We start from the raw sequence: 23,120 nt of genomic DNA, 5'->3' as shown, positions 1-23,120 counted from the left end.
CATGAAGTCCTGAACAAGGGAAAACCTCCTGCTTCCACATGAATGTTTTGCTTCTCCATCAGATAGTTCAGTGTAAAATGGCTTTGGCAAGCAGCTGGGAAGAGGATTAGACTTCAAGACTTGTCTGCTGCCATTAAGAACAAAGTCCTTAGAGGCATCTGCAGAGCAAAGGACAAGGGAAATACTGACCACTAATTGTTACTGTGGGAAAGCCTTACACTGGAAATTCTTAAATGGCAGCCTGAGGCCATTTCTAGGCACAGCAAGACCTTAATGGATGTGATAACTCCATGGAATTGTCAAAGTTCACCTCAAGAGTCTAAAACAAGGAATTTGTGAAGTCCAAGTGGAGACTGGAGTCTGTCCTGGATCAGCAAATAAACCTTTTTCCAGGGAAAAAGAAATGTTTAGTGGGAGAAGGAGGGCTACACCAGCTTCTCCCAACAAATTTTGGCAGATTTAGGCTGTTAAGGGATCTATTTAACTTACCAGTAGAGCTAATGCACTTAAAGCAGGTTTTTTTTTAGTTTAGGGTCTCCTGAGGACTGAAATCAAGCCTGATTTAAAGCAAGTAGTGTTCTTATTACTGGGACTAATAATTTGTCTCAGTTCAGCTAAGATGTGCTCTAGACTGAAATACAAAATTAAATTATAAACCTCAGTGAGTCACTCATGGGAGTAGAAAGTTTTGACATTAAAACAGCAGAATAACAGAATCCTAGTGCTTCCCAGACACAGAATATATCAGTTTGTAAGAAAAATTATTGATGCTGGGACCTCTTAAAATTAAAATTAGAAATCTCCCCCCTCCCAAAAAAAAAAAAAAAAACAAAAGGTACATAAATATGGCAGGCTGGCACAGCTCCATAATCCAGACCTGGAGACACACAAAGTCTAGCAGAAAGGAAAAAAGATTCCCTTACCTGTCTGTACCTCAGGGAAGTGGGGTTTTTTTTCTTCAGCTTCCCCTTAAGTTATGTTTTTAGGACAGCTAATGAACATATTTGATAATTCAAGTGATGTATAAGAGATGATACATATATTATATATACATTAGTATGTCTGGAGTGCTGGGCATCATCACAGTACAGCAACCTACAACAGATCTGGGTCTAAATCACTCCAAGGCTGCACCAAGGGAAAAAGAAATCCCATCAGACACCTGGAGATTTTCTTTTGATCGTTTGGAAGCGAAATTCAAAGAGAAGAGAAAAAAATACATGAAATAGTAATTTAAAAGAAGCAAGTGTGATAGTCCACAGAAAAGCTGTTCCAGAATTGTTCATTCCACATTCCTCTGAAGCCAGTCTTAGTACATGTCCCACAGGAGTGCAGAAGATAAATCAATTCACTTTATATCTATACAGATTCACTTGAAACTAACTCTGTTAACTTGTGCCCACTTGGTTTGGAGAAGAACAAGAATCAAAACCCAACCCACCCACCCCAACCAGGGGTTATAACTCCATTTCTTGTCAGACAGGGCAGCATTCATTCAATAAGAGCTGATCAGATGTTGTGACCACCCTAACTTACATAATTATATCTGACTCAGCATCTTCTCATTTTGAATTTAAGTTTATAAAGCAAATTTCAACCCCCAGGGCTCCAGTGAGCTCCCACAACTCTCTCAATATAAAATAAAAGGAATGGGTTAGCTGCACTTTAATTCTCCACTTTGACTTTCTCAGAAGTTTGTTGGATAGAAGTTTTTCCTGTATAGTGAAATGTACATCTAATTTGCATACAATTATTATTGCATCCAATTAATAAAATATCCCTTTACTTGTTATTAGACTACCACAAGTTGGATCAAAAGCCAACCAATCCAAAAATGTGTTGTTTCCACTAGGAGATGCTAACACCATCATATTTATTTCAGAAACTGTGAATTAAACACGGCAGGATTTTTAAAACAATTTTTTAAAGAGGAAAATAGGGAAAATGTGAATGGCAAACATAACAAACATCAGGGAGAAAAATCAGCACCCTGGAAAAAAGCAACCTGTGTAGAGCTCAGATATTCCAGTCAATTAACCAGCTGTTCTAACAAGTGTGGTCTTGCACAAAGTTTAGTGTAGTTTATGAAGCTTTGCTTCTTGAACCACAGACTGCAATAAAAAAAATTAGTAAACTATTAATGGGTTACCTTTGGGATGAAAGGATTCACTATGGTCCCCTTTTTGCCTACCTGTTATTTGAACAGCATAATAATTCAGTGTACAGTTCCAGCCAGCACTTATCAATATATTATCTATAACAATCAAGCATATTTTAAAGAAAGTGTAAGAGTATGTGCCATTTAGCAAGTTTCTCTGAAAAGCTCCATTGAAGTCAACAGGAGAGCTGAACGTGCCCACCCTGAGTAAAAGCAACAAACACCAATCTGCTCATTAATGAGAACAAATAACCTTTCACCAAATACTTCAAGACAGACACAAAGAGAAGATATACCTCTATTGTGGGGTGAGTATTATGCTTATAAGCTGTGTAGAGAGGAAACTGAATCTGAAAGATTTTTGCCACACACAGCAGCAGCTTCTCCTTCTCATCAGTACTCCATAAGTTAAAAGCATCCGTGCTCTTTGTGGGCTCCTCCTCGCTCAGGATACAAGTTCTTGTGGAATCAAACTTTTTCTCTAGAGGTTTTTGTCTTTCTCCATTTTCTTCTTCGTGAGACTCTCTTTCTACATTCAGGGGCTCATCAGCATGATTACTCTGCTCTGGCCATGTTGAATCTATATTAATAGTGCAATGTTTACAGAGCTGGTCCCGCAGAGCTTGGACTTGGGCAATCACTAAGTTAATAAGCGCACAAACTACTTGGTTAAAGATCTCCAGATGTTTATACTCCTTGAAACAGCACAAACATTGTCTGTAAGAAAACAGAAAAAAAAAAAAAAAATTCCTGCAGTTAAAATCAGGTGGGTACTTTAGCAAGAGCACTCTTGACATTAAAACGTTTTAAACAAGTTATTTGACAGAATCATAAAATAAAGGAAATCCAAATGAAACAGACTCTACCCAGCAGCAAGTAAGAGTCACAGAACCCTCCTTAAGCCTTGAGACCATCCCATTATTTCCAAATGCTTACCAAAACTATGAAGTCCCTGTTATCATTTAGCAGTAAAATATAGAAAAAAAGTCTTGTGGGCAAGGTGACTCTGCTACTGAAGAAGTCAGGTTTTTCAGGGTGCTTCTGACTCCATTTCCTCATCTGGCATTCTCTACTGCTCTTTAAAGCAATAAATCTTCCTGACATTCTTGTCAGCTGTGTATGAACTTGTTATTGTTATTTTCAAATCAACAGGGCTGCAAAGTAATTTTATTTTTAATGGAGTATTGAAGTTCACTTCCTTTATCTGCATTTGGATGGTGATCTCATGCACACTGATATCCTTTATGCATCTAGGAAAAAGCAGCTCAAGTATCTCCAGTACTTTCTTCACTTGGCAGGCTCAGAGATTATTCCCCTGCTTATCTACTGCTGTAAACTGCAAAGAACAAGAGGGGGAAACTCTACACCATTCCTTTGACATTATCATTTAAAAAATCAGTTAAATCATCAAGTTCAAAAGCTCTAACATAACTCTAGTTGTAGGCAAGGATAACTATAGATGCCAAACAGATCCTGGGTGTATAAACCCCTGAGGAAGGTACCTAAACCTATTGTCTGGGAACAGCTGCTTCTTCCATACAGCCACCTCCTCCATAGTGACAAAAAAGGTGGAGGATATTCCTGTTAAAGGATTTAAATCCTGGAGAATACAGAAAAAGAAGCCACCAAGCAGTGTCCTTACAACAAAATTAAGGCTACATGATTGTCACAGACTCTGGGAGATGGACTCTGGTCTCTCTGCCTCAAATTCTACCTCACAGTGTAACTGCTGCATAATCTGGGAGCTGCTTTGCAGCAGAGATGTTTTCCATCTCTTGTTAGATGGAGAACAGTGGACTCCAGCCCACAACCAGAGTTCTTAGATATTAAAATAATACAAAAATCACATGTACTGCTTCAAAAAGGAATCAGTAGACAAAAGATAGGGCAAGAAATAATCAGTAAGTAGCAATATTTTTTCTGCAAACACAGCATTTAATTTACAGACAGGGATTAAAAAATTATAAATTTTAGGGGAAAATAAATCAAGAGAACCCAGAGCTATGACAGGTAGAGGGGTGCTGCCTCTCTTGATGGAACACAAACATGCCCTTGAGCTATAGCTCTTAAAAGCACATACTTTCTGAATACAGATATTTATTTTTTTTCAGTGGGTTACACAAAAAAGTAACATTCATGATTCCCTAATTCCAGCACAGATACAGTAACTGAAGCATCTAAACCCCTTTGTTCCATTTGTGCAGGAAGAAAAATCCCTTTAATATTGTATAAATGGAGTGTGCCTTTATCCATGTTAAAAACATTCTTGTCATTTACTTGTAAATGCATTTTCATGTTAATAAAGGACAACAAGGGACTGCAGGCTAAACCCAGTGTATCCTCAAGCATTTATCCTGGGGGGAAATTATGTTCAAAAGGTCCATTACTTATGTCTACAAATTACTGCCCCACTTGAGACCAACAAATCATCCTTAATAACAATGGAAACACTCTGGTGAAGACTTTTCACATACTGGACAATTCTTTTCCAAGACAGGGGTATGTGCAAAACCTCTCTGTTGGAATGTGGAGCTCACAGGAAGCAGAACTCCACCAAAAATTGAGGAGATCAATAAAAAATCAGCTTGAATGTAACAATTTCCAGAAGAAAACTAAATGGAAACACTACACGAAGATGGAAGAAAAAGGTGTCACCAGATGATCTTCTGAAGGAAAGCAGGGATTTAAACTACAGGCAACAAAGTAAAAAAGTAGTTCTTAAGGAAGGCCTCAAATCCAGAACAAGCAGAACTCCCAAAAGCCCATTTGGCAGAGTATAGACAGGACATGAAATTAAAATGTCAAGTAAAACTCCTTTCTGTGGCCTCTTTATTAGATTCTCCTTTAACCAGCTTAAGGACTGCTCTCCAGGCTCTCCCAGAGGAAACCACTACATATGGAAGCTAACAAGGAAAGTAGAAGAAAATAAAGAGTTAAAGATTATCCAATCTTTATTTTTTCCTTTCAGGTTGCATTTGTCAAGCTGCAGAACAGAACAAAACTCTGCACAGATGATGACCTGGAAAACTGGGTTGCAATTGTTCTCTGACAAACTTGGCATCTAGGACCTGTCAAGAAATGTCAGGAGTCTGGTTTCTGTGTCTGCTGTTTATTTTGATTTTAAAATTCCTTCTCTGTGTCTAAAAGCACAAGGCAGAAGAAAATGAACTTGGCTTACAATTTTTGTGCAAAATGAGGAATTTATTTCCTACTTTCACAGGTATCCAAAATGCAACATTCCATTTTTTTATTCTTTTGGAGTCCTCTAAATACCCAACTAATGTTTTCCAATTTATCCTCTATGCTTTTCCCAATATTACTTATGATTCAGTGGATTCAGTTTGGTCTTAAAACCACTACTGAACACTAAATTCCAAGCATCTTCACTGCAGATTATTTATAAAAAGTAATATCCATACATTCATTTCCTTGCGCTGGAAAAAATAAGTAGCTGTGAAGTAATATATACCATAATGCAATTATATCATTACTTTAAAGAAACAACCTCAAAACAACAGTAAATTAAATACTCAATTAAAAGAAATAATAAAGTTGATTTAAGACAAAAACAGGCAAAGCATTTTCTGTATCAGTTTAATAGCTATGGGCTGCAACCCTTCATCACCTTGACTTAGAGTATTAGAACATGCAGAAAAATTTAACATGATGGTTCCATTCAGTCATCTTCTCTTAAATTCTTCTTTCCCTACTCTGTCTCTGCAGAAGATGGGCACAAAATTTCATGTTAAAACATCAAGACACACTGTTTATCACAATAGAGCTTTTTGTTTTTCTACACAATTATTACAGCATCCAGAATGCCAACTGCATTCAAAATATTCTTTGCCCAAAATGCACTGAGTAACGAGTTTGTTTTCATTTTCTAAGTAGTAAAACTTTATTCTCCAGGTATTACTTAGCTACACATTAATAAATTGCTAATTCTAATCACTCTAGTGTATTTTAAAAAGGGAAAACTACTGTTGAGATCCAGCATCCTCAGCACTGAAACTCAATCCAAAATTACCTTTGTGTCCACGAATTGATGTAAGCAAATATCTTGAGGGCATGTTCCTTTCTGAGCTGCAAAGCATCACCACCTTCAATGTCTGATACTAAAGAAAACAAAAGCACAAACACATTAGGAGGGGAAAGACCCAACATGCAATTGTTCTGTTTTTTATTAGAAATCACCTTTGATAGCATGAAAAATAAACACTCTGCTGAAGCAAAACCATGTAAATTTGGTTAACAAAGGCTTAGATGCAAGTGACTTGAAAATTCAAAGTGCACAGTGTTCTTGAATACTGCTGCAAAGTTCGTGATTGAGAACAGACCCTTCTTTAATCCTATTTTTATGAAATATTCCACATAAGCTTTACTGGGAACTCCTGACTGATGTGCACTTTCAAGTATGAACTTTCAACACCTCTACTCATTAACCAGAGGCCTTGGGTTTGGTTTTTTTTTGTTTTGCTGGGCTTTTTTGTCCCCCAGATTTTTAAATGTCTGCATTTTGAGATGACCCCGAGACCTCAACTTCCTTTCTCTGATCAGATATAGACTGGGAAAAACAAACAAACAAACAAAACCCAAGCCACAACAAAACTATTAAGATAAGAACAATGTGCTGTGTACATATAAGGTTATTTCAGACTGAGCTGATGATTATTGCTTTCAAATATAGAAACATCTATCATGACATTTAACCATAATGAATCACTAATTGGCAAAATGATAAAGGCTTACCACATTTATTACAGAGGAAACCAGAACAGCTCTGTACTGAGTTCAAACCCCAAATGCTTCACTGAGGGATTATCAAATGTCCCATTTCTCTCTAAAAATGCTACACTCAAGTAAGGCCAACATCAGTAGGTTCACAGCTCCACTTAGGCAGCACCTGATTATATCCCAGGGCTCTGGATTCTGCCTCCTGGCCACACACCTCTCCCCAGCTACCACTGCCCAATTCTTGCTTCCTCCTTGTCCTCAATTTCCAAACATTGGTACAATTATCTAATTGCTACACAAATCAAGCTCAGCATTCCTTTTAAGTGGATCTTTGCTTTTATAACACACCTAAGTTTTCATCTCCACATTTCACATGAAATTTCAAGTATTACATGCTCACAAATCCACTTTACAAGCAAACTTTGTGGGAAAGGTTCTTGAACAGCAGTGAGCTCTTCAGCATCCCTGCCTCAACCTCTCCTCCAACCTCAGCCTTGCAAGGTCCTGTGTGATCCATCCATACAGGTTTCCAAAAACTAGAGCTAATGAAAGTCTGTGGGCATGGATCAGAAAGCAAAGTTCAGAAGAAAACCACTTCACAGAATAATCACACTGAACAAATACTCATGACTTCTTTGAAATAAGGACATCACATATGCACATATATCCACATTTACATACATATGCATACACAAAAATACAAAACCATCCAAAAAGCAGCCTCTGAACAGGATACCATCAAACTTTAAAAACTCCTTTTCTGTCTCAGACCTGTAAGACTCTAAAGATCTTACACAAAGCTCAATATGGAGAAGCAGACTAAAAGATGGGTATCACTCAAAATAACCTTTTATTTTAAACACCACAAATTACCATGACCATTGACTCTCTGAAAGCCAAAGCACAGTGCTGAAGAAACCAAGAACTCCATCACACAATTTAGGTCAAGCTTACCACACAAGACAGATCCTTAGCTATAGACAGTATTTAAAAAAAACAAAAAAAAAACCAAACAAAAAAACTTGTCCAGCAACAAAGGTTCATAAAACATCTGTTTTCCCAATTTTCTGAACATTATTTCACTCAGATTAATTCCTTCAGACTTGACAGAAAAGAATTGCTGACAATTTAGCAGCAACAAAGCTGATTTTACCTTGTAGGATCTTACTCATACATTTCTAACACTTCCCTCATCCTCACATCACCCTGCTCTGACAAGTGGGACAGTAACTCCAACTTCCAGAGTGGCCTTTTCATTGCAAAAGTTTGAATCACTCTTAAATTTCCCTCTCTTGAGATTGTAAAGAACTGAAAGTTAAACAAACTGGCTCCTTAAAAGTTACAATTGCCATGTAAAGAAGACAGAATAGAGAAGTTATGGAAATACTGAAACTAATGCCCCAGGTAAAAAAACAGGGAGGTATTTGCTCAAGTTGGAGAACCTGTTATTTTCATGGTTATGCTCACATCTCACACATTGACCAACTCCTACTGGTCTTCTTTATTAATTACTGATTAATGCAGTGGCTACAGAGATTATTTCCCTTTGGTTTCTGTACCTAGAAATAATATTGGGTTTATTCCTGAAAAGACAGAGGGCTCCAAACAGGAGTTTAGCTAAGATTAAAAAAGGGGGCAGTGATACATGTGGCAGGACTTCTCCTCCTGGACCTTAGCTTCTCTTTTGCTCCTCAGCAGAAATTATCTTGTTTAGTTGATTTGTGTCCTCACAACCAAAATTTCAATCTTGGGCCTTTGAGTTCCTCCCTTACTCTGGGTATCAGCTCTTGATTTACAGCACCTCTGTTTAGGGGCACATGCAGCTTGAAGTACAGACACAAATGGTTCTAAAATATTTTGAAGACTTATTTAATTGAAAAAAAAATACAGGTAGAAAAGCAATAGGAACAAACACACTCACTGTCATTCCTGGGCATTTTCTGCTTTCTGTCAGCTCTGTAAGAACTTCCTTGCTGCACGATTTCACTTCCAAATTATGATGTCTGACTCTCCTTTTTAAATTAGTTCTCTTCTACCTTGAAGGGGCCAGTAGTTAAACCAGACTCCTTCACTTAAGAATAAAGCCTGTCCTTTATTCTCTCCCATACTGCAGCATCCTGCCTCAGGACCTCCTCAACCTGCTGCTCCCCACTTCCTCACACTTTCACTGCTTCAAATCCTGCAGTAACAATCATGTCAAACTTTCCCAAAACCTTCTATGGCACCAAGCCTCCTTCCTGCAAATTGATTTGGTAGACAAGACTTCTCCCTAGTTTCACACCTAAGACAGTAATTCCCACAGGATGCACTGCATTATCCTTGTATCCTCTAAGAGCCTCTAAACCTCATCCAAGTGGTAGCCTGAGTGCTCTCATGAATAAGAATTGATAACATGTGCTCCAGAGCTTTCCAGCCAGGCATTCCAGGATCTCCAACTTCTGTCTCAGCAGTGGCACTTTGATGTAGGCTCAGCTCCTTCATGTCTGCAGTGCTTCTTTCTCCAGGCAGGGATGCTCTCCTTTCCTATCTCTGAGCTCAACTTTCTTCTCCTTCCCTAAATGTGCTCTGCCAACCCTTTCTTCTCAGCTAAAGCCTCTCAGACCTTTCCAATGTCCAGCCCTTCCTTTTCCCTCTTACATTCCATGCACACAAACACCTTCACCCTGCACTAGATCCAATTTCACAATCAATATATCCCAGTTCAAGCCCACACTGCAATGGCATCCACAGCCACACATTTCAAACAGCATCAGCATTGCCCAGGAGCCCTGACAGCAAAGTGGGAAGTGCACAAATCCAACTGGCCAGTCCAGCTGAAAACTGCTCACATTCCTGGTGGCTGTGTAAGCCATGGAATCTCCTCAAGCTGGCACTTGGTGAGCAGGGGAAGCTGGGAGGGAAGTGTGAGGAATGTGAAGTAAACACCTTTGGAGTAACCGGAGTTGTAAAACTGCCCCGCCCCATCTGGAGCAACTTCACCCCAATATTGCTCATCTGTGGGTTACTATCACAGTCTCAAAAAATCAAAATATTGAAGGCTTTAAACATACAACTAAGAAGTAGAAAGAAGGAAAACTGGGATGCAGGTAAATTCCAGCCAAATATATCCTACCAATATAATGCAGGAAATGGGGTCTTTCCACATACTTGCAAGGGCTCATCTCTCTGAGAAGTCACAAGATGGTTGAGAGATCTTTTTATCACAGTAAAACCATAAAACAAAAAGCTGAGCTTATAACTAACCTGATTTAACATCTTCTAGTGTCTAAGTTTTCAGATATTCTTTAAAAAAATAAAAAAAATCAGATTGACTTAAAAGTTTAATTATTTATTCAAGCAGCTGCTGAGAAGCCAAAACACACCATGGTCAAAGTAAAAATTTAAAGCCTTTCATATAAAAAAAAAAATAAAATAAAATTTCCTTGCTGTTTCCCCAGTCTCCTGTTTTCCTTGGCTATCTGTGAATGAAAACTTGGGTAATTTACCTAATCTTTCACAGAAGGGTGATCTGCTAAAATGTGTTAGAGTACTACAAACAACACAAGCTCCCCAACTCAGAAAAACCCCTATAAATAAACTGACTAAGCCAAGAAAACGACAGAAGATGAGAAAAATATAAATCAGCTGCAAAGAACTGGGCAATACAATTTCAAACTACAACTGTGGCCAAAGGAAGCTAAGCTCCTAAGTGCATTTTTAGCAAGAACTTGGGAGCTAGAGGAACACACTGTAATTAGACCTCAAGGACAACCATCATGCTGGACTTGCAGGGAATATCTTATATCCAAAGGTCACTTATCATACCAAGCACAAAATCAAATGGCAAGTAAAAAATAATCATTTTTAAAAGCATACTTCTCTACTTTCAGCAACATAACAGAGTCAAAAGTAAATAATGCAACACTCTTTTTAAGATCTGTAACTCTAATTTCTCCATGTTCCAAATTGTGACTAGGTCCAGTTGCATATGGATTGTGCTCCCTCCCCCTCCTCCCACAAGCCTCATCTGGTATCAGCTTCTCATGGGAAAGACCAGATCACTTGCAGAATGAACATTATTCTCAGAAATTGGTCACTGATACAAAATAAAGAGGCAATGAGCCATACACTAAACAAACCAGAATTAGGAGCAATAATACTAGTCTTGAAAGAAATCTGTATGCATGTATATATATATAAATGTATAACTTTTTGTGTGAGTACCACTGCTCACACAGAGAACCAGCACATTTTTTTCAATGCATTGAGATGTTTGCAGTGATTAGTAGGGGATTTCTTTTGCTTAGGATCAACAGCATGTAAGATGATAGTCACAAGAGCTCAGCTCTCCCATTGCCTTTCTACTTTCACCTATTAGAATTACTTTCTTTATTATAAAGAATTCATCCCTGCCTTAGATTGATTCACCAGAGTTCTTCCTTTATGGAGCCATCCTTGACAAGTATTTAATAATTAAACGTCCAAACCTCCCTACAACTTTTCAGTGAGGAAAAAGTTTTCCTTCTACCTCTTGGTCTCCATAACACAAAAGCATCTCAGAATACTGACTAGATATACATCAAAGAGAAACACAACTGCAGAATGCACTAGAAAATATAAAAAGTTAAATTCTTTGGTATTAGAAACACTTGTTCAGGAACAATCAGACCTGTAACCCCAAACTCCACCACAATAATGGTGATGCTTGAGTGCTTTTAATGATCATGCTCATCACCCCACAAGAGCATTATAGATATCTAAAAGCATCTCCATCCCATAACACACCTCAATTCATTTTAAGTCCACATCAAATTCTAAACTTCTTGTATTTATAAATATTCATAAAGCTTGGTAAATAAGACTTTTTTTTTTGCTTTCCTGCAACTTTTGACTGTGAAGCATACAAATATTAAAACATAAATATTTTGAAGACAACATAATGGCTTAAAGAGTCTCATTTCCCTAGGAAAAAAAAAAAAACCTGTGTTCATGTCAGGCACAAACTTTTGAACAAAGGCAGTTGCAACAAAACTGGCAAAGGTTTGCAAGTCTAAGCAATGGAATGGAAATACAGGAGCTACTCAAAAGAGCAAGGAAAAAGAAGTTTCAACTGGTGCCCCAACATCATCTGCTGGTTATTCAGCACCTGAGTTCCTCACAGCCACCCTGAGATCACCCTGAGGAGTTTCAATTCAGCAATAAGTGCACAGCACAGTTACACAAAGAGCAGAATCAGCCTTGCTATGTTCATTGACCAGACAGCACTAAGATACCAGAACAGGGCAAATCAGCTGCCTTTATCTTCTGTTCTGTGCAATCACCAACAAGTTCTCTCTTTCAACCTCTACATTTCCCTTCCCATCCCACATCCCCATCTTCTCCAGCCAACACCTGTTCTCCTTTAATCATAATAAGTTAATGCAGTCTGGAGCAAAGCTGGCTCTGGGCAGCTGTGTGCAATTTAAGAGTTGGCACCTTGCAGGAGTGATGCCACCCTGAAGTTTTCACCATGTTTGCTTTGGGTTAAACTGCTCCCCTTTAGAATGGCTACAGATGCTTACCTAAACAAAAAAAAAAAAAAAAAGAAAATCCTTCTTGAGAGTATCTTATGATTTCCACCTTCTCAAAGAGAACTTGCCACAGCCACTGCTTCCAGGAACAGTTCCACTCTGTTTAAATATAGTCAAATGCCAATTATCAGATGATACCCAGATTTACCCAGCACACTGGAGCTGGTTCTACCCAGAACTACCCTAGTGAATCACAATCTAAATAAACTTAGATACAGCATCTCAAATGCAGAACAGCTGTGCTGCAGCATGAGCCAGGCCAGGTCCAGCAGCAGCACTGCACCTTGCACACAAAGCCAAGCCTAAGTTACTATACCATGTAAACTTATTTCTGTCATTCAGTGAGCCACAGCTCAAAGTTCACCAGTACTGGATCCATAGATGCCTAACAGTGGAAATGTGGTCAGGAGAAGATGGGAATGTGAAATACATAATTCAGGCTGGTTTATGCCAATGACTGAGGAACAAGCAGCATCCCATGCAGCACTGAGTGGCACAGATACAGAGAAGTAGGAGACTCCCATGACAGGTTCAAGGAGCAGAATGAGCTCCCATCAGTTAAACACTGTAATTCACACACAGCCTTTTTGATCCAACACCAGTAGGAGATGGGTAAGCCCAGTTTGTGGGATATCTGGCTGGGAATGGAATAAACTGGGCCAAACTGCATCTTGCTCTGGCTCTTTTAGATTGACCAGGAGTCTCCACATTGTCCTCTTCACCCCCAGCTTCCAAGAGGGCTCCTGGGCCCAGCCCAGCACTGCAGGAATGCACAAAGCTGCAGCCTGGGATGTCTGGGCTGCTGCATTTCCATGGAAGTCTGGCACCCAGCAGGGCTGAGCCTGGGTCCAGCAGTGTTTATCAGCACTGGTTCCATGTCAGTCACATCACACAGGAGTCCATGAAAGGATCTGTGAGCTCTCTGCACTGCACCTCCTAAAGCTTCTGTTATCTTGGGATCCTCAGCAGCCAAGATATTGCAGTCCTCCCTCTCCAGGGAAAGGCAAGTTACATATTACTAATGAAAAAAAACCCACAAAGCAATTTCAAAGAATCTGTGCCACTCACTGGTGTAAAAAAAAAAAAAAAAAAAAAAAAAAAAAAAAAAAAAAAGCCCACAGAAAAAAAAAAGGAAAAAGTAGCAGTCATATTTCAGAGTCCTATTTTAACACAGTACTGTGAATTGTCTTTGACTCCAAGGCAAGATGTTACAATTCTGGGAAGACTGTGGTTTTTTTCTTTGTGTTGAAGTTGTCATAGCTCCTCTTTTAATTAAGAAAAAAACCCAACAAAACAAAACAAAAAACCCAGCTCAATTTAGGCAGTATTTCCACAATCAAGTCTGCCTGACATCACCAAAACACATACTAGATGTGGAAAGTCAGGCTGCCCATCATAATATTTTGACAACAGCCACTGCCAGTTTCTTAAGGAATCAATGCAGGATTGGACAAGCACTGCATAATTTCCTAGCATATCACTAATTATCCCAAGGTAAATTTCAAAGCTAGGGCTGACAGTGTCAATGCCAAAACTACTGCTCAGATAAAGGACTGCTCACATTCAGTTTACAAGAGAGTACTTGCATTCTTTCTTTTCAATAACATAATGTATCAGTACTTGAATGACTCTGGGTTTGAATAATTTTTCTCTAATACTCCAGCTCTGAACTTCTTCTAAAATAGTACTTTAAGGTGAAGACACAGAACTCAGTCTATCAAACTAGTTTACAAGCAGAACAAAGATTTAATTGCATGAAGAAGGTTCCAAAAACTGAAGAGGTTTTCTATTCGTTTTAATTAAAAGTAGCAAGGAATGCAAAAATTAAAATACCTACTCCAGGAAGCATTCTATTTTCAAGAGAGAACTTTGCAAATTAGTTCAGCTGTACTACTTGGCACGCTGTGAATCAGTTTCAGACAACAGCAGCAGCTTTCCCCCACAACCAGAAAGAAAAGGCCCACGACTGAGCCACCCTGGCCCTTAAGAAGCAACAGATTACCAGCAGATTTACAACAAAAGCATGTAATGACTGTGCTCCAGGTTTCAGGGACAAAATCTGTGAGAGGCAAATATGATTAATTCATTTCTTACAGAGTATATTTAAGCCTGCTTAAACAAGGAGATGAGAGGTAAATGGGCAATGGGTCATTATCCTCAATGGAGCTTCAGGCAGTTCATTGAAAGCCCAGGAAGAGCTTGCTCAGCATTTGAACTCCAAGGCTTTATTTGTTTCCATCAGCACAGGTGCAAGCAACACTCATTCAGGAAGGACAATAAAATTCTGAGAAAGGGCAGGCTAGCAGTGAAGTCACTGTCTCTCTCAACTTTCAAATTTTGTATTCCTTTGTGCCAGACAATCTGTATTTAGTAATTCCCTCAAACACATGGTGTATGAGATAATTTATTGGCTAAAACAATTATATAATTTTTAAAAGCTGATAGCTTAAAAGAAACAAGAAAAACAAGAGATGGCTGAAGGCAATGCACAGGGTCCATACCAGTATATCCAAAAGAGCAATTAAGTTTCATGCCAAGCATCCCTAACAACCAGAAAATGCATTTATAGATGCCATTTTGATACAAACAAATGTTTTTACAGGTGTCATATCAGCAAATACACATGGGGCAGTATCTGTAGCTATGGCTACACAGAGTTCAAAGCCAAATCACTCTGGAAAGACTCAAACTGGCACTGCTGTTCAGACCCACCAAGGCACTGATAGAACCTGATTTCAATTTCTGATCAGCTTGATCAAACTGCATCTACTCTAAGTATTTCATCAGCAGATCAAGCTGGCACTTAGGACTTGAAATACTCTGGCACAAGTTTCACTTCAAATATTAAGGAAAAAAAGTAGCTCAGAGGGAAAAACAATTCAACCCTAAGTAAACCAGCAACAGTTTGTTGTTACCTCTGAAAAGTCAGAGACCAGACAAGGATTTACAGCACTGGCTATCCTTCAACTAAGCAGCAGAACTTACTTTTATCAAGCTTTTGAGCTGACACTCCCCAGTGTTCCCCACAACAGTTCCAAGAAGGAAAAAATAAAGTTTTCAGGCTGTTGTATCAGCTGTTGCCTGCGAGCCCAGAGTGCAACCCCACCACACACCTCCTGTCCAGCACACAGGTGCCTGACAAGGGTGGGTCAGCTGTGCCTTCCACAGGCAGCCCAGTACCCAAATTCCTCAGCAGATGTGGATATTCTGGCCCCTCACTGTCCATTTCCAAACAAACAGAGCACAGATGTGAAAGCATTGTCAGTTTTGTTGATGCCCACAAAGTTTGGAATGAAACCTGATGGTGAAATTTGCAAAGAACAGAGACTACAGGCAGAAAATTACTCTGAAAAATACCAGTTTTTCTGTTCACACCCACTATAAAGCAATTTCACTGCTGGTGAAAACCATGGGGTTTGTATTAAAACCTAAATTATTAAGAATTTAATAATTACATGTCACAGAATAATAAGCAGGCAATTGAGCACTTCCTGAAGATGAAATTAAATTCTTGCTAAATATTATCAAGTCCCCCCCCAAATGATCCAAGAAGCACAACAGAAAGATAAAGGCAATAAGTGTTGAACAACACAGCATAAAGCCTGCTTCTATACACAATTACACAGATTAAAAACTCTCAAGTGGAAGTCAGTGCAATGAACTGGAGGCTTCTTCTATGTGTGGAAAGTGTGGAAAAAGGCAAAAAAAAAGTTTTGCCACTCACCTCCCTTGATGGGAAGCAATGATCTGCAGGGATGCTGATCTAGAAATGAGTCTCAATTGTCATGGGCTTGCCAAATCTTACTCACAGCCCTTCTACAAATTAGCTAAAGGAAGGTCAACTCCCATAGGTGCATTTTCCACAAGGATTTTTTTCTGACAAGTTTCAGCTTCTTCCACCAGTTGTTCCAGCAGTGAATCTCATGAGCAGTTCTATACAAATGCACAGAACTGCAGTGCATTTGGATCAGAGTGCCCTTGAGAAGCTCACCATCCACCAGACCTGCTGGATCTGAACAACTCCAGAAATAAAACTTTGCAAATCTACAACAAGCTGGATATTTTTACTAAGTGTTAAGAACACCACAGAAATCCTCACAGCTGCATGTCTGTGTTTAGCATTCAGATTTCGAATCAATTCCCATGCAACTAAAGGAACAAAGTGGGAAGAATGGCATCTCACCTCTTCACATTTTCAAGAAATTGCAAATTTGCTGCACAAAGTGAAAGAAGAAATCACCTTAAGCTTAAATGACAGAAATGGCCACAACTCTGTTTAAGTGCAGCATGCTGTTACTACAAGCAGCACTGAGTAATCAGCATAACCACGTGCTCCTGAAGAGGGTAAGAAGCTTTTTCACATTGTCCCAACATCCAGACAACTACAAAGGTGTAGCTTGGGCTGCAGAAATCCCTATCAGCAACCTGAAAAAAACCTCAGAAAACAGATGAAGTAAAAGGAACCAAGAAGTAAACATTGATCTTCCCTCCCAATCACTAAAATGCCAAATCACAGCCTGCTCATCACTTGGACACAGGAAACAGTTCCAGAATTTGCTTTTCTGACTCAATGTTAGTTGAACACAGAAAGATGGAAGCAAACTGCAGTGACATGAAGAAATCAAGCAGCAAGGAATTGAAATCTCTAACACAGAAAGTCTGTGTTAGCAGTAACACGGAAGAAGAAACAAAAAAGAATTCTGTGAATTAAAGGAATGGGCGAGGCTCATAATGCCCTCAAGTGTCTCCATGGCAGACAAAGCCATCAATCTCCCAAAGGCAAGGCAAGGGAAATGGAGCCAGGTCTGCTCCCTGAGATCCTGCCCCTGAAACCCAGTGACACAGCCAAGGACAGCTCTGGTAGGAGAGAACCAACACCAACACCACAGACAGCCTAAAGCACATTGTCTTGGATTTGGCTTGGCAATTGCTTGGGACTTGGGTGACTTGAAAACTACCCTGATGCAGGGAAAGCAATACAGCACCCAACACATCCTAAGAATAATCCACCAGGAAGATTTCCTACATGGCAAACATGATGACTTCAAGCTCTACACCAATCAAGTACCTTCTGAACATGAAGCAAGGAATGCTTTTCTTTCCTTTTATTGCTTTCCTCATTTTCCTGGAAGTTATCCACTGACTAATCTAAGAGCCTCATGGCTTTAAGGATACTATTCCAAGTACTTATCCAACAGAATATTTCCTTATACACAAAGAGAAGCCTCTTGGTAAATAGACACCAGTGATCTGTAACTCACAACAAAACTCAGCAGAATGGGATTTACGTAATTCATCTTCAGCATCACTGACCAAGTGGCTTGAGCAATGAGAAGGAACCAGTTTGCAGCAGCCTGAACAGGAAAAGTCTCAGGACAAAATCATTTCTGATCACATCAAATATCATGAACCAAAAGAATTGTACAGAACAAAAGCTGAATATCCTTCCAAAAATAGAAGGCTTTTAGCTATTAAAGCCACAGAGTTTTCCTTCAATTGCTTTACAAATACAAACAAACCAACTTTGTCTTAGTGTCACCTTCCCTTTCACTTCAGAAAGTTCACAATTAGTGAGGATACAAGATCCTCCTCCTATTTGTTCCCCTTTATTTACTCCAGATCATTTGGAGTAGTATTTCACAGTACATAACTGCAATTTGACAATGCTGCTATAACAAAAAGGTTATTTTCATTTTCCTTTAAGCATGGTTGCTCATTGCCTTAAGAAGGGTCAAAGACGAAAAGTAAACATGAAAAAATTACTGAATTTCAGAGTTACAAACAAGTGACTTTCTTCAATAAGAGACAGCAAAGATTCAAAAGACTGGGCAGTTACCCCAATAAATGTTCTGAACATGGAAATATCATTTAAGGGGAAAAAAAGATGAATATTTAAAAAAAAAAAAAGGCAAAAAGCCATGCAACAGAGAACTTCTACAGTTTTGCACAAGAGGAATTATCAAACAGCCAAATGAAACCTCAGATGTGCACAAAACACCAGAGTAATCAAGTAATCAATCCTAAAGTTTGCAGGTAACAACTGAACAAGTAAGTGAGAGCAGCTCTGAGAGACCAAGTGATGTTAATGATGCAGTATTTGTAATAATTTTATAACACATCCTCAATATCTGAGTTCTCACAGCTTAAAATATTGATCCTCTCCAGATCCCAAAGAACAAACTGAATGCTGCAATGTTTTGGAACCCCTCACCCAACCTCCAAGGCTACTCTTTGTACTCCCTACATGCCAGAACAACATGACAAGGAATCAAGCCAAGAATCTCCAGCATCCAAATTCATATCCTGAAACTACACAAACAGTAAAGCACTCCAGCACCTCAAGTGTTTTATGGACCTGACCATTCTGGGAGCAGTTCTGCAGGCCTGCTGACAGTGATAACAGAAAGAAAAACAAGAGTGTGAGTCCACATTCATCTCCTGTGCTTCAGTAAACTGGGGGTGGGGTTTGTTTTGGGTTGGTCATTGGGGTTTTTTATTTTTCTGGTTTGCTAAAGAGAAAACACAAGAAGAAAAATAACCTGCAAGTTGGTGCAGTAGAATAACATCTAGAAGGTTCTAATCATCAGTGTGAACTGATTTTATAAGATTTCAGAGCTGACTGGGCAAAAAAAATGGGCTAAAGAGGTAATAATTGAAAAAAGTGGAGCAGAATGCTGGGAAGAAAACAAATCCTGTTCCAAGAAACCAAGAACTGGGAATAACCGAGGCCTACCAAGGTAACCTAAAACCACAGCTGCCACCACATAATAAACCCTATTTTTCCATGTTGTAATCTTTGTTTCTTACTTTTATAAAGCCCAAACCAAACAAGAAGAACAAACCAAACCTAAACCGAAGCCATCTCCGGGGTTCTAAGTCAACACACATGAGATCAGCTGCAGTCCCAAAGGGAAGGCTGGTGGAACCAGGCTGAGCTGGGCTGACTCAGGGCTGCTCTGAGAGGCAGACTGGCACTTCCAGCTCAGAGAGGCACTCCCAGGACAGTCTGGCACTCAACAAACACTCAGCATGGAGCATCACATCCTCCAGGTGCCTCCACAGGGGTGGTGTGGATCTCAAACGGTGCCACTGACTCCAGGTGGGACACAGCAGAACTCCTGTCAGAGAGCTGGGACAGCCAAAGCCACCTCTGATGTTACATTTCTGTGTTTTCTGGCTTACTTTAGAGTTGAGATGATCTGGGTATCCATGCAGTGCCTAGCAAAACAGAGCTGTCCTGATCAAGGCCTCTGGACAGCACAGAAATGTAAATATTACTCAAGAACAAATGAAACTCTATATAAACCCTCCTAGACTGACAAGATCTGGCATCCAAAGAAACTGAGGAATGCAAAATATATCAGGGTTCATTTTGGGATACAGAATGCTGGAGATTAACATCAAATGACAGAATGTCCTCAGTGCACTCTTCCTATAAAATCTGTGCACATTTAAATGAGCCCCTATAATTAATGCCCTGAGAATCTGGTTTTAAGTTTTTTGTAAATAAGTGGCCTTATCTTAAAAAGCACGTGTCTTCCCCTTTTTTCTTCTATTAAAGGCTACTAAAAATGTTTATATTGTGGAAGATTAATTAAAGAAAAGTCAGACTCTTTATAGACTATACTCCTATTAGACCCTGCCTGGGATAACACAAATGATGCTAAGAAACCTATAGTGAGAAATTAAGACTGTTTGCTCAGATTGAACAGATTGTCTTATAGTGCAAAAACTCCTCTAAAGTCTAGGCCTTTCACAGGGTAATTTACATTTTACTGAGTTTCTGGATCAAATCATAACTTGAAATTACTACTTCTCAGGAAATAACTTCAACATCAGGGAATTTACTGAGTTGAACAGGCAGAACAAATGCTGAAAATCAAGATGCTGCAAGAGAACAAAAAGAAATATATACCAAAAAACCCCCAACATTGCTGATTCTGAATATTGCCTGCTTCTCATGCTTAACCATAGTAATGCATGTTAAACACATCTGGCCAAAAAAAATAAGCTTATCAATCCACAGGTGTCCAGTTCAGCACCTCAGGCAGCCCCTGAGTGCCACAGAGCCAGGACCATTGACTGCCTGTGACAAAATCAGGATGCAGGACCTGGACATAACCCTGGGCCCTACACAAAGGTCACTGCTGGCCAAAATCCCCAGCTCTGCACAATTATGGGGTGTGGGTTAATACTGTAGCAGTTTGCAGAGGGAATAATATGCTTCTAATAAAAATGTGCCTGTTTGATGGCAGAGCTGCTCAGTCTCACCCTTCTGTCACCCTCAGCTGGGAACTTCTGAGGAAGAAAACAGGAGTTTCCCACACATTCCTTCCCAACCACCACACTGAGAGCTGCTGTCACTCCCCTTTGCAAGTCACCTGTAATGCAATTAGTACCAAATCATACTTTGTAAACATTAGAGCAAATGAAGACAAAGGCCGTGTAAAAAAGGTTTGGTTTAACAAGAAAATTCTAAAAGAAAGGAGATGCTGATTCTGGACCCCTCTGCAAACCCTGCTTGGGATGTTCCAGCAAGGAGCTGATCCCAAATGCTCCCTGGGCAGCAAAGGAAGCTGCTGGCAGCCTGTGGCTCACACATTTTGGCCATGACCTCATTCTTTACTACCACTTTTCATTTCTGCTGCAGTGCTTGAAAAACCAAAGCTTGACATCATTTTTGTGTTATGTATCTTTCATTATTACTTAAGGAGCGCAAATAACTCAACTGGAAGTTATAACAGAAGCCATCCCTTCCTCACAAATCAGTCTCATCCAGTGAGAAGGGAGCACCTTTGCCACAGGTCTTTGTACCCAAACACACACACCAAACACTTCTGGTAATTTACAAGGGGTTGCTTTCTCTGAAGGGAAGGCCAAACCTGATGTTACTTAAGCGGCACTTTTTGAAATTAACTATATAGCAGCAGTACTTCAGAATTTTCCTAATGGATTTTGACTTTCAAAGGCATATTTCTTTCTACTTAACAGCAGAGATATTACTGATATAATGCAGAACCATTAAATTATCCATACCTCAGTTATATATATACATATAGATAAATCTACGTTAAAAAAGGATTCTTAAAGTGATTGAAGACACTGCTTTATCTATAGGGAAATATCTATCTCCATCAATCCCAATTACCTTAAAACACCTGTAAAAATCAATTCATACTGGAATTTCAGGGATTTCTTGAAATATCAAATTTTATGTTCTCCTGTTTGATCATACCAATCCAAATCAAGTTTAAGCAATGATTACCCATCCAAAGCAAGTGAAGTTTTCTCTTCCAACAAGCAGCTGTCATCATATACCATGGATAATTTCGTCTTACTTTTAACCTACTGTTTAAATAGCCATTTGGTGTGTAACATCGACATCATCTGATTTATTCCAGCCTCTCAACTCTCCTAGAAGTTACTTTTACACCTGCATTTTTACTTCTCAAATGAAATGCTAGCCATCACTGAATGCCCTATTTCCCCAGCAAGAAAGAGGCCAACATCCAGCTCCTGTAGGATCCTAGGGAAGAACACGCAGCACATGGAAATGGGCCTCAGAAGAGAGAGACAACTCAAACCAAACCCAGTCCTAGGCAGCATTCTGTGCTCCACTCTGCTGGAAGAGGATCTTCAGAGTGTAACCAGGAAAAATGCCATGTTTAAGAGCCGAGATAGTTAAACTTCCCTCTAATCACAAACTTTTAGCCGGTAAGTTGTTTCAATTCCTCAGCATCCGTAGAAAAGGTGGGTTTTTTTGGTCTTTGTTCGCGAGGCAGAGCTCCCGAGAAGCCGGGAAGGTACCTCGGCTGCCACGGAGCGCAGGTTCCAAGGGATACACGAGGCCTACAGGGAATTTCGTGCCCCGAACGCTCCCGATGGCAGCGGCAGCGGGGGGAACACCTGCTGTACCACCCCTCGGACCCGCCGCTAACACCCGGCGAGAGGCAACTTCGGGAGGGCGCCGAGACCACCCCCGAAGCCAAACACCGGGCAGCACCTTCCCAGCCTCGCCAAGCCGAGCCGGGCTCCTCCAGGCGCCGCTTCCCTCAGAGCTCCGGCGGAATCGGTGCCCGAGAAGCACCTGCACCGCGCACCCAGGCCAGGCACGGGCAGGGGAGGCAGGATCACCCCGAGCCGCCTCTGCCGCCACTGCTGCTGCTGGGTAAAGGGGACCCAGCCCAGGCCCGGCTGCCCCGGAGCGGCTCCCGGGCAGCTCCTCAGCCCGGCCAGGCCCCGCCGCGGCTGCCGGAGATGCGGATCCCGAGGGAAAGGGGGGATGGAGCGGGGACACGGCGGCGGCAGGCCCGCCCCAGGCCGCGGGGAGCGGGGAGGAAAGGGGGAAGGAAGCGGCGAGCAGGGCATGGAGGGAGCTCCTCCATGGCACGGGAGAGAGGGAACCCCGCGGCCGGCAGGCCCGAGGCGGGCGGGGAGAGGCGGGGAGGGAGGCGAAGCGCGGCTGTAACCCGGTGCAGAGGAGGGTCCGCGGGGTCCCGGCCCGGGGGGAGGGAAGCGGGGGAGGGCGGCCGCACTTACTCTCATTTAACACCTCCAGCAGCTCGGCGCAGCTCTCACACATTGTTCATTAACAGCAGCAGCCGCCGCCGCCGCCTCCTCCCGACCATTGATTGATCCGCTCGGTGCTGCTGATTGATGATTGATGGGGGCCGGGGCGG

The 23,120-nt window shown here is 40.6% G+C and overlaps 1 protein-coding gene across 13 annotated transcripts in view; it reads right to left on the bottom strand.

Moving 5' to 3' along the window:
* Positions 1-23,120, bottom strand: part of USP34 (ubiquitin specific peptidase 34) — a 435,968-nt gene extending 412,848 nt beyond the window's left edge. For all 13 annotated transcript variants that reach the window (XR_013773268.1, XR_013773269.1, XM_079297810.1 and 10 more), the window contains exons 1-3: positions 22,981-23,120; positions 6,186-6,273; positions 2,455-2,875 (exon numbers count right to left, since the gene is read on the bottom strand). Coding sequence is in view for 11 of the 13 variants with exons in the window: in XM_079297810.1 (XP_079153936.1) it covers positions 2,455-2,875; positions 6,186-6,273; positions 22,981-23,023 (552 nt within the window). In the remaining 2 variants the exon portion in view is untranslated. The remainder of the gene's footprint in view (positions 1-2,454; positions 2,876-6,185; positions 6,274-22,980) is intronic.

This window comes from Erithacus rubecula (assembly GCF_903797595.1).
Source record: "Erithacus rubecula genome assembly, chromosome: 2".
In the NCBI taxonomy this organism is placed as follows: domain Eukaryota; kingdom Metazoa; phylum Chordata; class Aves; order Passeriformes; family Muscicapidae; genus Erithacus; species Erithacus rubecula.
The sequence above is the reverse complement of the archived record's forward strand: the minus strand, read 5'-3'. Positions and strand labels throughout refer to the sequence as shown.